The sequence below is a fragment of the Solanum stenotomum genome, chromosome 1, assembly GCF_019186545.1.
Source record: "Solanum stenotomum isolate F172 chromosome 1, ASM1918654v1, whole genome shotgun sequence".
NCBI classification, from domain to species: domain Eukaryota; kingdom Viridiplantae; phylum Streptophyta; class Magnoliopsida; order Solanales; family Solanaceae; genus Solanum; species Solanum stenotomum.
The window spans coordinates 1,302,314-1,319,463 of NC_064282.1; the positions used below are offsets into that span (position 1 = coordinate 1,302,314).

At 34.6% G+C, this 17,150-nt stretch overlaps 2 protein-coding genes across 3 annotated transcripts; one reads left to right on the forward strand and one right to left on the reverse strand.

The window, feature by feature from the left end:
• The first annotated feature begins 2,094 nt into the window (after positions 1-2,094).
• On the forward strand, positions 2,095-15,646 carry LOC125862678 (pentatricopeptide repeat-containing protein MRL1, chloroplastic). Of its 2 annotated transcripts, none has more exons than XM_049542804.1 (19): positions 2,095-2,447; positions 3,501-4,350; positions 4,532-4,760; positions 5,131-5,194; positions 5,284-5,428; positions 5,897-6,012; positions 7,473-7,601; positions 7,757-7,930; positions 8,040-8,204; positions 9,080-9,220; positions 11,064-11,163; positions 11,355-11,463; positions 11,587-11,678; positions 12,474-12,561; positions 13,154-13,385; positions 13,478-13,570; positions 13,914-13,962; positions 14,864-14,957; positions 15,395-15,646. In XM_049542804.1, exons 1-19 carry the CDS (start codon positions 2,133-2,135, stop codon positions 15,627-15,629), a joined length of 3,420 nt encoding a protein of 1,139 aa, XP_049398761.1. In that variant the 5' UTR covers positions 2,095-2,132; the 3' UTR covers positions 15,630-15,646. The 2 variants fall into 2 exon arrangements, with proteins under 2 accessions (XP_049398761.1, XP_049398767.1); XM_049542810.1 differs by having other exon boundaries at positions 3,594-4,350.
• Positions 15,647-15,890: 244 nt separating this feature from the next.
• Positions 15,891-17,132, reverse strand: LOC125862693 (probable aquaporin TIP3-1). Its single transcript, XM_049542819.1, has 2 exons — positions 16,918-17,132; positions 15,891-16,839 (listed from the first exon to the last, which is right to left on the reverse strand). Exons 1-2 carry the CDS (start codon positions 17,095-17,097, stop codon positions 16,042-16,044), a joined length of 978 nt encoding a protein of 325 aa, XP_049398776.1. The 5' UTR covers positions 17,098-17,132; the 3' UTR covers positions 15,891-16,041.
• Between the last annotated feature and the right edge of the window lie 18 nt (positions 17,133-17,150).

Sequence of the window (17,150 nt, forward strand, 5' to 3'; positions counted from 1 at the left end):
CATTTAAGTAATAGACTCATAATACTTATAATTAAGTTTTAGGCACAATAATATTACCTTAATTCTTGAAATATTTATTTTACTTTATGTGGTAGCAACTAAGATAATAATAAGGACTCTCTAAATAATTACAGTATTATGTGAAATGATATTGATATTATTTTATTGATTATTTTCTAAAAAACTATTTTTAGACATGAGTAATGTTATTTTGCTTTCATTAATTTTTACATACATGTTATAAGGTATAAGTTATGCTGCAAATCTTGTTATTTAAACTCATCATAAGTAGCACAATCGTTAAAGATCGTGATAGAGTAATACATATTTTCTTATTTTTAATTACTTCTTTCACATGAAATAATTTTACTCTTTAAAATGAAATCTCTCACTGTGAATTTGGATTAGTCGTGCCATAGAACATCAAATGGGGAACAAAACAAAGTCTTATGCTATTTCATCCGGTCCGTTTTGGTTGTTGTGAACTTGAGCTTACTAAAATAATTGGTTCAAAATAATTGTCATTTTAGAGAATTAAGACATAATTGATTATAAATTTATATTTTAATCTTTATTCAATAAATATGAAGAGATTAAAAAGTAATATTAAATAAAAATTTAAAATAAATTAATTTATTTTTTTAATTAGTAATTTTTTTTAAAGAAAGAAGAAAAGAGTCAATTCCCTAAATGGTCACCCAAGTTTAGGGAATTTCCATGAAATATCATTTATGTTTCATGTAGGACCAAAATATCACTCAACTATCATTATTTTCCTCCAAATATACTTGACACTTCAAAAGTCTCACTCTCTCCTAGTTGGCATGCCATGCCATTAAAGTTCTTTTTAATAATAGACTAATTTAATTCATTAAACTGATTTAACTAAAATAATTATCATATTATTTTTTAATATATATATACTAGTTTATTAAGAATAAATCTTCATACTTATTGAATCTTTTATTATAATTAAACTTTTTTATTTTTTTATGTTATGAAAATAAGTTTTTAAAATGTATTATAATATCATCAATTTTGAATACTTATAAAACACATACATTCAAAAATAAAATTGATATACAAAACACTCATGAATGCTAACTTACATCAATTAATCATAAGTTTTATAATGAATCAATAATATTAAATGTGAATTAACTATTACAATAAAAATCAATTATGTATTTTGAAATTCATGCTTACAATAATTTTTTTCTTGAAAAAAATAGAAAGTGAATAATATTATTACTATTTTTATCCAAAAAAAATATATTAAATATCTCAAAATTCTCCTTCTATTCTAGTTGATATATCATGTTATTAAATCATCATTTAAAAAATAACATATCTATTTAATTCATCAAACTTATGTCTCTAAAAAATAAATATATAAATTACATGAGAATTTATAAAGATTATGAAAAAAATTAAAAAAATTAATTCCTTATATTTTTTTACTAAACAAAATTTAATGAAAAAAACTTTGTGTGCAATAATTACTTGATAATTTTCAAAATCCCTAAGTAAATTTTACTTGAAAAATTTAAGCATTTTTTTTTTATAAAAGTATTCAAATAAATTTGTAAGGTTGACAAAAAAGTTAGTAAGAAAGAGAAAATTATTATCAACTTTTTTTATTAATTTAATTTTTTATTTTTATTCTTTTATTGCTATATTACATTATATTTTAACTTATCATTCAATTAAACACCAATATATATTCTTATCTCATCCCAAATTCATGAAATACTAGTAATAATTAATTGAATTGCCTATTTTAATTCAATAATATACATATTATATGAGATTAATATACTGATAAATAAAGATCAAAATTTTATTTTCTAATATAAATATTATTCACTTTCTATTTTCTTTTAAACAATTTTTTTTTTTTTTGTATTTTATCACAAAAGAAAATAAATAAAAAAAGAAGAATAAAAATATCTGTAACGGCTCGGATTTTGATATATAAAAGGCCACGTAAGCAACTTGGTTCCTTCCGTCAAATGGTTCATGGCTTATAACTTCCTATCCAGTCATGACGCTATCTTCAAGATGAATAAATACTCCTTTAATTTACTCCTCTTCTCCACTTCCACTTCCACTTCCTCTTCTTCTCCAATTTCATGGACTCAATCTTCTCTCCAAAACCTCACACCCTTTCTCTCCTTTCTTGTTCTCCAATCTCCTCTTCTCTCGTTCCTCGCCGCCAATTCCTCTCCGGTTCTACCCATTCTTTACGGCCTCCTTGCCTTCACTCGCGGAGGAGATGTCGAAATATCGGCTTTCAATTCGGCGGCAACACTTCAAGATTTGTTCTCAGAGCTTCTCTTGACTCGCAAACGGTAGTTTTTGCATCCGTTGTCACTATCTCCGCTCTTACAGTCGTCTTTCTTGAATTTTCCAAAAGAAATACCAATGCCAACGCCAAGTTCAAGGAGGTACGCTCTACTCTTTGAATAACATTACCGGTGTTCTTTTCTTGAAAGAGACGCCAATTTCTTGAAAACCTAGCAATTGAAAATTTTCTAGTGTAGAATCAAGAATGTAGTTAAATTCTATTCACATCAATCACCATTGGTTCTGTACATGCTCTTTGATTGCAACAAGGCTAACTCTTAATTTGTTAATCTTCAATTAGTGATTTGGAGTTGTTTATCTCAGTAATATGGAAGGGAAATAATATACTAATTCTTAATATCTCAGAACTATGCTTCTCTTGACTCACTAACTGTAGTTTTTGCATCCGTTGTCACTATCTCTGCTCTTACAACTTTCTTTCTTGAATATTCCAAAAGAAATACCAATGCCAATGCCAACGCCAAGTTCAAGGAGGTAAACTCTACTTTGTGAATAACACTACCGATTCACTTTTTACGGTTCTTTTCTTGAAAGACTCCAATTTCTTGAAAGCCTAGCAATTACTCGGTGTATAACTTTACTAGTAAACTTCTGTTGCCAGATACAGAATGAGGATGTATCTTGAGTCTGTATACGTCTTAGTGATTCTATTGTGTTGTGTAGAATCAAGAATGTAGATGTCCATAGCTAAATTCTATTCTCATCATTTAACATAGACCATCATTGGTTCAGTACATGCTGTTTGATTGCAACAAGGCTAACTCTTAATTTGCTAATCTACAATTAGTAATTTGGAGTTGTATATCTCAGTAATATGGAAGGGAAATATTATACTAGTTGTTAATATCTCAGAACTATGTTTCTCTTCAGACAAGTTCTTGGTCTTAGAAGTCATCTTGGAAACATTGAGTCTTCTACCATCTCAACTCTTAGTTGTTGGATAAATTTATAGAAACTGAAAATATTATGTCTGAAGTTTTCTGGTCATTGGCATCTGTAGTAAGTCAAATTTTTTAGTCATTGGTACTTAAAAGTAAGAATAATTTTTTCTTAACACATTAGCAAGAGGTGTTACAGTTTTACCGGAGTTACTTCAGGAGGACCATATTTCTGATGTCCACAATTTTTCATAGATTTCAGCTGAGTTAACTCTTGCTTTGCGGCGACAAATAAGACATGTGATGAACTGGTTTCCACGTCATGTATTTGCTCTTATAAACATACAGGAGGAGAAATCTGTCAAAACCCAAATGAAGGAAGTAACCAAAGTCAGCAAAGAGCGTGAGGATGGGAGGACAGATGTGCTGCAACATGATGGAACCTATTTGATACAAACGTTCGTTACCAACAATATTGAGTCTCTAGATACTAATCAGTTGGCTCCTAGTTCCAATGGCTCTTTGACCTTGGGAGCATCTGTACCTAATGCACACACTGAATCAGATGCAGTTCCATCTTCTTTTGTGGCAGAGTCGAATAACATTTATCTGCAGGAAAATCTACGGACGACTAAAATGAGAAACATATTGACTACAGAGGAAGTCAGAGAACCTGAACCTATTGCACACACCGAATCAGATGCAGTACCATCTTCCTTTGTGGAAGAGTCGAAAAACATTTATCTGCAGGAACATCTGCATGAAACTAAAATGACTAACATACTGACTACAGAGGAAGTCAGTTCAGAGCATAGTGTTGCTTTGTTTCCTGCAATCAACATAGATAATAGAACTGAGAAAACCAAGAAAATGGACCAGGAACTGATGACGAAGGACGGATGTAAGAAAGCCCATAAATTTGTCGCAGATGATGAAGTCATTATCCACAATCTTATTTTCAGGGACTCTACACGCGAAGATCTTTACTCGTTCTTTGAGGCATCTAGCAAAAGTCTAAATGGGCAAGACGCATTGACTTCTCGTGCTTCCCTTCAAGGCATTGGTGCCTTTTCACCCCCCTCAAAAGTATTTTCAGTACGAGCAGGTAAAACATCTCTTCAGATCCGCATTATCCAGCAGGGTATTCTATGGAAATGCTGCAACCTCTTCATTCCAATTTATCGTATTTTTATACATCTGCCTTTAGTTTTTTTTTTTCTGGTTTGTTTGTTCTTTCCTTGGTGTTCTTCAGTATTGATTTTTGATGAGATTTAATTATTTTTCAGAGGATTTTGAGGAGAAAAGGTCTCATGGATGTTATAAAGAAGGACCATTCAACAAAAAGGACTTTGTGAAAAGAATGCAGCATTTCACTAATAAGGAAAAGAGTATCCTACCGGACAATGATGCCTCAAAACAATTACAGATTCCCAATCCAAAGGCGATCCAAGTGTGTGATCGACCTAATCCATCCGACCAGTTCAGGGCTTACCGCCATTTCCTTAGAGAGGGCAGGTAACCTATAGTTTAACATGTTGACTTCATTCTTTGGACCGGTCCTTATGCTTGTCATCAATAATATTTTTTGATAGGTTTAGCATGTAGAAAATGATATTTCTGATGTAGTTAAAAAAAATGATACTTGGGATGCCAACATGTTCTCCTGTTGGATGTTGTTCTGCTTCTTTCTTAACAAAGTGTTTGCACTTGATGAAAACATCCAGACTTACGGGATTGAACTAGCAAAACTATGGAAATGGTGGCTGAATAACAAAATGATGTAATTGATTGAAATAAAATTGTGTAACCACTGACTATTGAACATCCTTGGTCTGTTGCTCTTGTTTATACCATTCAAGCTCATGCACAGGAATTCCTGGTGCAGGTTGATGGACTGCATAAAAATCCTTGAAGATATGGGAAGGCACGGTTCACTGAATATGGATAAAGTAAACTGGGAGATTTCTGCTTATATTTACTTCATATTCTATTTATGAAATTTGGCTTGTTCGTAGTTTGTTAAAGGTCCCATTTACAGGTGTACCATGCCGGTTTTTTCCAAGTCTGTAAAAGTCAAAAGGCAGTGAAGGAAGCTTTCCGTTTCACCAAGCTTATCCGAAATCCAACTCTAAGCACGTTCAATATGCTTTTGTCTGTATGTGCAAGCTCCCGGGATTTGGAGCGTAAGTTTTCTTTTTCTTGATGCTTATTCCTGTTTCTTTTTTGGTAAGGTTCTTTGACACGGATAGAGAGGAAAAAGTGCAAGGGGATGTCATTGTTTTCAATAGACTTTGGAAATCAACTTTCAATAATTTCTTTGGAAAATTCCAGTTTGTCTTTATGACATCGTAACAAACAACAACATATCCAGGGTAATTTCACAAGTGGGGTCTGGGAGGATGGTGTGTATATAGCCTTACCCTACATTGTGAAGGTAGGATGGTTGTTTTCGATTGACCATTGGTTCAAGTAAAACATATAAAAAAGAAGTATGTAAAGCAAATATAGTAGCGAGGAAGTCATGCCGAAAACAATGAAGAAGAGAACAATAGCAACAACAAAATAATATGATAACTGAAGCAAATGAAACTTCATGTATTGGACTGACATTATCCCATCGTAATTATGGTCAATTTATTTTGTTTACTTAGGTGCTTTTCAAGTGCTTCAACTTGTTCGTGAGACTGGACTGAAACCCGATTGCAAGCTCTACACTACTCTTATATCAACTTGTGCAAAAGCTGGAAAAGTTGATACCATGTTTGAGGTAAGTACTGCCATTGTGATTTCTCATGAAAAATTGTTTTATTTATAGCTTATAGGTGATTTGCATCCAAGGGTCTTTTATTCTTGTTTAATCTTTGAATATCCTCTTTAAGGAAGGCGTGTTGGGCCCTTGAAGTCTAAACCATAAGATACTGTTGCAAATGTGGATAGTAACTTTGATGTGCGATCATACAACGATTTTAGATGATCATAATCTACAAAAGTTACAAGTAGCACTGAGGATAAAATGAGAAAATGTCGCTTAATATGAGTTGTTTATGTCTTATGTTGATCTCCAGTTGCATTGTCCATAGGTGTGAAACCATGATGATAGAAGGTGTTAAACAGTGAAATACTCTCGAACGACCTACAATTTTTTTGAATCCCTGTAGACTTAAGCAAAGAATAGATGAAAAAGATACATGTATATGCATACCAATTAGGTTGTGATTAAGGCTTGATCATATTAGTACACTTACTTTAGATCCAGCATTCACTAGCAGTCTTTTCCTGTAAAGTTGATTTGGATTCCTAAGGTACCGAGGAAGGTGTGCTTTTTCACATGGTTAGCTGCTAGAGGAGTGATTTCGACGGTGAAAACCCTTAGGAAAAGAAAGGCCGTCTGGTACAGCTGGTGTTACATATGCAAGGAGGCGGGTGAAGATGTTAATCATCTTCTACTACACTGCAGACTGTCAAGGAGATTATGGTGGTATATGTTCAGTTGGTTTGGTAAGCTAAGCTGGAAGAAGCAGGAGAAAGAGGACGGCATGGAATGTTGTTCCTCAGGCTTTGATGTGGATCATTTGGAGAGGTAGAAATAAGAGAGCAGAAATGAGTTTTGGGAAGTAAAAGAGGTCTCTTCCATGCCGTATTTATTTTTTATGTATCATGTAGTCCTGGTATGTATAGAGGATTGGGTATCTTTTGTAGGTTCTTTACTGTTTGGTATATTTCTTCTATTGCCGATTTTGGACTTTTGCTTTATGAAATGAATTTGTTTACTTGATCAAAAAAGAAAAAAACTAGGAGTCTGATTACTGTTAGAGATTTGTATGCAGTAGAAAATGTAAAGAACTAGTATTAGAGAATTTAAAATTATTGAAGATTAGATCAGGATAGGTCTTAATGGAGTGAGATGGATAATGAGGGATTGAAATAGCCGATCTTATTTAGCTTGGGGATTAAGGCATGACTGTCGTTTGCAATTTTCAATTATCATCACAACAGGACAATTGTGTCAAAGAGTGTACTTCAAAGGGGAGAAACAAATTCACGATCTTTCTCATAATTGTGTTTTAGAACGAATGATAGTTGATTGCTACTCCCATTAGTTGCATATAGGGTAATTTGTTTTGAATATAGCTAGACCTATATGATTTCTTAGATTCTTACTGCCTGTCCTTGCACCCTTATATAGTTATATACCATCTTTCGAGTTGATATTTTCTGAAGTTGTAGGTTTTTCATGAAATGGTCAATGCTGGAGTCGAGCCAAATGCTAATACATATGGTGCCCTCATTGATGGTTGTGCTAAAGCTGGACAAGTTGCGAAGGCCTTTGGTGCCTATGGTATAATGAGATCTAAGGTATGAATTTATCTACTTAGGGTGTACAAGATTTTAGAGGGTATTGCTTTAACTTTTCATTTTGTATCACCTTACCATTTACCAAATTGTACTGAAAAGTGATGTGTACTTGGACCGCCGAATATCTCACATTAGATTCCTGTTGTATTCAGTAGAATGTGAAGCCAGATCGTGTTGTATTCAATGCTCTTATCACAGCTTGTGGTCAATCGGGAGCAGTCGATCGTGCTTTTGATGTCTTATCAGAAATGAAGGCAGAAGCACGACCAATAGAACCTGATCAGATTACTATTGGGGCATTGATGAAGGCATGTGCAAATGCTGGTCAGGTATATGTGCATTCTGTTTTTAGATGTTAAATCTCAGTTGAATGAGATTGGTGTTCCTATATTCAGCTACTCCTCTATTATAATTAACCATTGACATGAATTGCTTTAGGTTGATCGAGCTCTAGAGGTTTATCGTATGATTGATAAATGTGATATCAAGGGAACACCAGAGGTTTACACAATTGCTGTAAATTGTTGCAGTCAAAATGGTAATTGGGAATTTGCACGCAGCATTTATGATGACATGTCCAAAAAAGGTGTTAATCCAGATGAGGTACTAATTTTTAAACTGCTGTGGTTCATGTGGGTACTAATTTTGAAACTTCTGAGGTTGCATGTGGAGGTACTAATTTTTAAACTGTTGTGGTTACATGTGGAGGTACTAATTTTTAACTGTTGTGGTTGCATGTCTGGAGATTTTTTCTACATTTTGATTGGCTAGTAACTCTTTTTTTTTTTACTTCAATATATTATGATGCTTAGTACGCCTGATTGGGAAAAGAAAATGGGGTTTTTGATGATGATCACATCAAACCAAATTCTCAACCACCAAAACAGCCTACAAAGCTACAACCACTATAATTCTGCGAGTTGACAGCAATTGGAAGCTTAGGATATCCTTAATCCACAAAACAAGTTTGGAATCTTCAACACCAAAACTGGAATGCAGAAAAACCTGACTATGACACTGCAATGAAATTTCATCAGCTTTTGCCTTTCGTCATAAAGTATTATGCACTTCCTTGGGGCAATTTAATCCAAGAGATATTGTGGCTTTTATTTTAGGTCCGTGTTTCCAATAAACGTTGGTTACATTTCTTTCTGTTTTTTGTACCAGTAACCGGTTTATGGATGAGTGCTCTTGGAGTAGTCGGTCTAGCGCGGTGTAGCTAAGTATTTTTTTGTTTTGATTGATTAGCTGAGTCAGGTTTCCTGAAATACAGATTTTTGTCGGCCTCTATCTCCAAAATCATGCCTCTCAACCTTGTTGCTGAAATCGGAGCTTAATGCATCAGTATCTGTTTCCATCTTTTCATCATTTGTCAGCATTAAATCAAAACTTTGCCACTGATAATTTCTTACTTCCGTATATTTTTTTGATAAATAATTAAATTAGAAAAAAAACTTAAGTTTCCTTTATTCATGCAGATGTTTATCAGTGCGCTGATAGATGTGGCAGGGCACACAGGTAAGTTGGAAGCTGCATTTGAAGTTCTAGAAGAAGCAAGGACTAAAGGCATAAATTTGGGATCGATATCATATAGCTCATTGATGGGAGCCTGTTGTAATGTATGAACACTGATCCTTTTTGTGTTTCCTCATATAGACAACTGTACAACTTCTGCTTTCTGTCCTCTCTCATCTCTGAATTAAAGTGATAGGACTTGTCTGTGTAAAGTTATCATCCTCTTTGATTGAGATCTAACACCAATTTTGTGGGTTAAGTTCACATTTAACGTTAGAAACTGATACCAATGAGTGTTACCTGCTCTAAGTCTCAAAATTGATAGTGTATCTGATTTCAGTGTAATTGTATATGCTATAATGGGATGATAATGTCATACAACTTAGATGTTCAAAATTAGATGCAATACCGACATCTGTTTTTCCATATCCTGTGATCAATGAAGCTTCATGAAAATTTAGTTTATATGGTCCATATAATATGAAACAATGCGAAAGTTTAAAACGCACACATTATGCTAACACGACACTCTTGTTTTTTCATATATCATGATCATGTAGCTTTTGTGCCAGCTTTGTGGGCATTAAGTTGGCTAATCTTGAGACTTAACGTTGGACTGCTAGATCTCCTACAAATTTGTCTTCTTCACCTTGTGGTACCTTCATTTATGACCGTGAATAGTAGTTGTATTTAAGCCACTTTTGTAGTTTACTGAACATTTGATTTGCGAATGCCTCTAAGAAGTGATCATCTGACGCGTAATGAAGAGGGAATTATATATGGAGGGATGTCTTACCGGTCACTATTCTACTAAAGAAGACCTAGAAGTAGTCAAGCTGTGTTCTACCTGTCTTTCTTTAGCCAATTCTGAAGTAGCTTTTAGGAAAATTCAAAACAGTGAAAAAACATCAAAGAGGAAACACAATGTCACATGCAGACACTGTAGATGGGAAATAATTGATAGAGATCCATAGTTAACCAACGTGCAAATAAACTCTAGCTCCTTTTATTATATTTCGTAGAACAGCAGAAGACAAATTTGGAAATTCTAAACTTAATGCTCCTCCTGGAATTTAGTCTCTGACTTATGTTCTGTTTTATCTGAATTTTTAGTACTTTTTGAACTTACTCACCAATTTCATTTCAGGTCACTGCTTGTATTCTGGTCACATCCTTCCATCCTACCATGATGTTCTGAATATAAATTCTGTTCTTCTTATATGAATGGGATAAAGAGGACCCTAAGTATACGTAACTTTTGAAACCTGACCGTTCAAGGTCTCTTTCTAATTTTAGAAAAATAAGAATGAAATGAATAAATGGATCTCCTGAAAATAACAGAATGGTGCAGATGAAATAGTAGCATAAAAGATTTTGTGTGCAATAAAATTTCATTTTGTCAGTAGTAAAGAATTGATGATTTTGTTGTCTCATTATTCTCATACCTTTGGGATTACCCAGTTGAATAGCTTGAAGAGCACCTTTATGAATTCTATTTGATAAATTCGGTGCACATGTGGATGCCACAGATTAGACATTTAAAAAGAGAGAATACCAATCTGAAGAAACAATTGTCAAGCGAAATCAATATTAGATTGAGGTTAAGTGTTCCTTGGAAGATCATATATTTAGACAAGCTAGAAAAGTGGATCATGTTATGTTCCACTTCTCTGTCTAAAATACAGAACTATCTTACTAGCATTAGTTCGGTGAAATTGTCTTCCACTGCTGCCATAAAGAACTTGTTTTATGCTGTTATTCTCAGTCATTTCAACCAGCATGAACTTTCTTTCGATCAAGTAGCAAGTATTAGCCCCAAATACACTTTTAGATGCTGCTGCTAGTTTTTTTTCTTCTGCATCTGAGGCAAGAATGTGAAGTTGGTTTTAAGATTTCTTTCAAAGTCATGTGACTTGGTCATAAAACACTTCTCCAATCCATTTGCAGGCAAAGAACTGGCAGAAGGCACTAGAATTGTATGAGGATATTAAAGGCATCAACTTAAAACCAACTGTTTCAATGATGAATGCATTGATAACTGCATTGTGTAAGTCACATCTTAAACATTTTCTCAGTATAAGCATCTCACTGATGCTCTCTTTAATTACTCCATAATATCTACACTCCTGTTTTTCTTTCTCCATAATATCTACATTTTCTTAGCATAAGCGTCTGTGAAGTTGTTTCTCATTTCGTAAGCATTTGCTTATTTTCCTCAATGAGATGTGTTTGTAATAGGTTATGCTGATCAATATCAGAAGGCTCTGGAAATTTTTTCTGAAATGAAGAGAGTGGACCTATGCCCTAACACCATTACATACTCCACTCTTTTAGTGGCAAGTGAAAAGTAATACCTTGATTCCTTTACATTGACGTTTATGTATTATGACCATTTTCTCCTGTCAATATATCATTTTCTGTATATCTGAGTTTTCGAGTTTTATCATTTATTTTTCCCATCTCATGACAGAAAGGATGACCTGGATGTTGGTCTCATGCTTCTTTCTCATGCTAAAAAAGATGGTGTTGCCCCAAACCTTGTTATATGCAGATGTCTTCTTGGTAAGAATTAAAAGCTTGTTATTGCATTGCTTTAGCTATTATTGAATCTTGACTTAATATACGGTGCTACACCATCACCAAGAGGGATTGCATGTTCTCTTTTTATTTGGATATGTTCATGGTGGTGAAAAAAGATGTATGTTTTATGCCCACCTAACAAATTAAGTTGAAATTGATCCCTCCATCGTTGAGACCTGGTACCTATCTTATGGTTGACAAGGAACAAAATTTCCGGGAACTTTTCTTTCCAGAGTTGCTATTGATGCTCATGTTGCAATTATGGTTCAGTTCATCTCATAAGCTTGCTAATTGGTGGATTTTGGTGCTGGAACATTTATGCACTAATTGATCCCTTCCAGCAATTCTTAGACCTAATACTGTAACAACCACAACAACATACCCGGTATATCTCCCTATACTGCTCCATTAATCTCCTTAAGAGATGAATGGCTGGGGAATTTAATGTAAGTTTTCTCTTGGTGATTGAACATCATATGTAAGTCCCTCATTCTCTCCCTATAATGCCAATGTAAGGAATGTTTTTAGGATATTATCTAAGTTTCTACGAGAGTGGCATGCTTAGTAGATAAGCCAGTATTAGTAATCATGCCCCTTACCTGGTCATTATAAAGGAGAGGCTCACTACCTTTTGCAGTTTTTGTTTTTTGTTGTCCTTCATAACAAGAATGTTCACTAGTCTTGCCATGTATCTAAGTTCTCCTGTAGCAATGGATTTTTCTGTTGTGTCATTTGTTTTGGGCATCAGAATTATTTGATTATGTGAATTTTTTGTAGCTATGTGCTCAAGGAGATTCCAGAAAGCTTGTACACTTGGTGAGCGTGTCTTGTCTAAGAACTCTGGTCGCCCGCTTGACAGTAAATGGTAAGGTTCTATTTAATCTGCTAGTGATTCTGACATATCTGTTAAGAAGGGATTGCAGAGGAAAAACATATACTGTTATAGTGACGCTGTTGTTGGCTTTGCCAGTTTGAACATGATGTTTAAGATCAACATTTCCATCTAAAATGCCTCTGGTGATAGTTTACTACGTTTCTGTCGTTATTTTGTTTTATTTTTATCAGATACAGATTCTAAAAGCTTTGAAATGCTTAGGCTGAACTTCATGGTGTATTAAGATGGATGTAAAATTATCTCTTAGCGAATGCACTCAATTTCTTTTGTAAAAGTAGTTGATATAAATGGCCGTGTTGAACATGTTGTTGCAATCATGTATTGAGATAGCCTGATTGCCATTTTGTTTTGTTTAGCATATTTTAGGGAAATTTGGTATACGGTGAGGAATTATCTTAAGAATTTTCTTTTCTTGAGTGGATATTCCCTTCAGGCTCAAGGGGGACTGGACTGCTTGTGCCTAGTCCAAACATAAAAGATGTCATTAAAGTTAATTATATGAATGCTGGCTTTGTTAAAAGACGTGGTACACATAGTTGTGAAATTCTTAATTGGTTTGCAGGACATCGTTGGCCTTAATGGTCTACAGGGAAACAATTGGAGCTGGTGTGGTACCCACAATTGAGGAGCTATCACTAGTTCTGGGTTGCCTACAGCTTCCTTGTGATGCATCCCTAAAAGAAAGACTTATTGAAAATCTAGGAGTAACCGTGGAAACATCAAAAGGCTCAAATCTTTGCTCTTTGATTGATGGATTTGGTGAATATGATCCCCGTGCCTGTTCATTGCTTGAGGTCCGTGGTTTATCTTAGTTGCCTTTTATCAGGTTTACAACATCTTATTGGTTATTATGGTGGATTATCTCACATATTTTCTTGTTTTTTAGGAGGCAGCTTCAGTTGGAATCGTCCCATTGACTTCCTTTAAGGGAAGCCCTATTGTTGTCGATGTGAGGAATTTGCATATTCATGCAGCTCAGGTAAGCTTGTCTTAATGGGCAGTACATAAGTATTTTTTTTTTTTTTCAATTGTAACCACACGAGAATATTCTTATGCTTGACGAGCTTAATTGGTTTCAGTTACTAATAATAGGAGTTTATCCTACTTGGCTGCAAAGGTCTCTCTTTTTCTGTTTTTATGTTTCCCTCTTTTGCAGGATTCCTAATAGTTTTTAAGATTTAGGAAGTTAAAAAATACTGTTCATGCATCTGTATTACTTTTTCCAATCTTATACATTGTATGGGTTCCCCATCCATTTTCACAACAATTCTGTTGCTAATACTTTGTTTGACAGTTTTCTTTTCTTTCTGAAAATTAACCAGGTATATCTTTTGACTGTCCTAAAGAGTCTCAAGCATCGTTTGGCTGCAGGTAAAGACTATTTTGCCTACTTGAAAGAATATTTTCTGTCTTTAGGTGCTCTTACTTAAGTATTGCTAATACATGCATTTTTTTCCTTAGTACATCACACAAGGTTTGCTAATATTAGTAATGCAAAGTTTTATAGTACAATTCCACATCCCTCATTCTATCCTGCATATAATAACGCATCGCATAAGGTTTGCTTGTAGTAGTAATGCAAAATTTTATACTAGAGATCAAATATTGTACTCCCTCTTTTTCAATTTATTTGTCGTACTTGGGTCTGTTTAAAAAATAATGTTTCTTAAATTCTAACTTTTCACGTGGCATGTTTTAGACCACAAGATTAAAGGACATTTTGGTACATTTTACATATTCTTAGTTTAATACTACAAAATTCAAAAGTCTTGTTTACTTTCTTAAACTCCGTGCCAAATAAAAATAGACAAAAACAAACTGAAATAAAGGGAGTATTAGTTATGCAAAGTTTTACATCTTAAACCTTGCATTGTATTTGTTATCTAAAGTTTGCATTAGCAATTTTTGTGGAATTTTATTATACCAGTTTTGAATTCTTTATGCAGAAAAATTAAATGATGCCTTGATTCTTTTTTAGCTCCCACTTCCATTGTATAGTTCAAGATGTGGCATAGCCTTGTGCCCTCGTCAACTAAGATAAACCAAGTTTAGGTTCATTTTCAAAATAGGAGAATAGAATGAAGTTAATGCTAAGGGCAAAACTTTATCATTATAAAAGATAAAGAGAGTAAAAGCTTCTTTTTTTCCTTATCAATAATCATAAAAGAGAGAATTAAGAAAGATCACAAGACTTGAAATATCTTTACTATGAGAATGTGTTGCTTTATGTTTATTGTTTAGCATCTCTTGAAATGATGGGAAAATCTTGCAGGTGCAAAAATACCGAACATATCCATTCTACTCCCTGTAGAGCAGTCACATATTAAGACACCCACTGGCGAGAAAACAATTAAGATTGCTGGAAGGTAATGAGAGCTCTTTTCTTGAAGAAATTTCCTTCTTTGTACGACTTATTTTAAGATATATACCAGTAAGTAATATGACATGAGAAAAAGTAAATCATCTACTTCAAACATATATTTCTTTTTTTCTTTCTGAAATAACATTAATAGCAGGACACATAAAGGACAAATGTAAGACTGAGAAAATAATGTTAATATGGCTGATGCATATTAAGCTACTATTTTTAGTTTAACATTTCTCATGCCCAGCGAGCACTATGATAGAAACCAAGATATCACTAACTGGCGAAAAAAGAAACCCCATTTGGATAAGTGAATAACATTTCATTCAAAGTTAAGCCTATTATGGAATTCATCCTTCATGAGCTCCAGTATGTTTATTTCATTCTAAGAGCTGCACGATTCATATAACATTCAAAATTCTCTTATTTGGTCAACAGGATCAACAGGGCTGTTGCAGCACTTTTGAGGAGGCTTGGCCTGCCGTACCAAGGGAACGAATCGTTTGGGAAGATTCGAATCAATGGTGTTATTGTGAAAAGATGGTTCCAGCCAAAGCTCGAATCCCCTTTTAGTTGGGAACAGACCGGTTTCAGCTTCTCCCAGACACGGCTACGAAAAGGAATAAGCCATCAACAGCGTACTATTCGAACTGGCGATTTGTCCTTAGATTAGGAGAAGTACAAGGAGGGCTAATGAAACTAGGCATCTCAATTAATTAATGAGTTGATGGTCTCGTTTAGTTAATCACCATGATACAACAGAGTGCTGTACGTGCCAGTTGACTTTGTAATGAAAATTGGAACACTGGCTTGGTGACAGAGGTGGAAGAAGCAAGAAAGCATACAAACCGATGGAGCCCTTGTACTGCACAATCCGTGCTCGTCAATTGGACTGCATGGAGCAGTGGACGTGCCACTAGTTGTTCTATGTGCAGCTTGTGACATTGAGTCAGGCTATGATGAGTGGCTATTTTTGAGCGAATGATTAAATGGTAGCTAAACAATTGACAAGGATACAAGTTATATGTTTATGATTGATAGGAATTTTGTTTGCAATTAGTACATGATTTGCAAAAACCACTAAACTATCTCTGACTGAACAATGCCTCGATTATAGCTAAGAAGTCATGCTTGAATCCATCAGTTTGGAAATGATTCGAAGGAATGATCTTTGTATAGAAGTAGAAAGCAAAACAAGCAAGTCCAGGCCCAACCCAAAAGATCCAATGCCCATTCCAAAGGTGGCCTCCTCTAACAAAAGCAGCTCCAAAGCACCTAGCTGGATTCATTCCAGCTCCAGCATAGCCCTCTTTAGCAGTAACTGAAGTTGAAATAAACACAAGAATCCCTGCTAGAAGCCCAACAATAGACATGACAGTAATAAGCCCAAGTGCCTTGGACTGGCGATGATCATAGGCCATCCAAAGTGAACCAAAAAGCAAAGCAAATGTACACATAAACTCAAGCCAAAATGCTTGGGCTATCTCCAAGCCCACAATCTCCGGCCCATTGAGCCCAGGCGTAACTACCGTAACGGTACAACCACCAAGAGAGAATCTTTGTTCAATGGTACTACTCAACACAGCTTTGAGTGCTAGTGCACCTAAAATAGCACCAACACATTGTGCCACTATGTAAATTATGGCTCGTGACATTGATATTAGTCCCACAAGTGCAGAGGAGAAGGTAATTACAGGGCTAATGTGGCCACCGGACACAGGGAAAACAGCAAGGATTAGAATGGTGAGTGTAATTGCTATGAGAACTGACATTATCAAATTTGGCATTTTGACATCACTTTCTAGGGTAGAAATCACTATGGTGTCCAACATAAAAACAAGAACCGCAGAGCCTAAAAGCTCTCCAACCGATGCTCGCCACACCTACATAGAAAATAGTCGAATTCTGTGCTTACTCAATACCGTCATATAAAAGATGAGTAAGATATAAAATATACTAACGTCCAAAGAGAAGAAGTCAGGCAAGCCCAGCCTTTCAGCCATTGTGAGACAAGTATACTTCTTCTTTTCATCATCTAAGCTGTTAAAAAAAGAAGCCAAACACCATACATATATGTAAGAACAAATTGAAAAGATATCAAACCAAAAAAAGAAGATAAAATATACTTTGAGGCTTATCATGGATAGTAGTGAGGGAAGAATTTAAAAAGAAAACAAGGATACTTGCTTTTGTG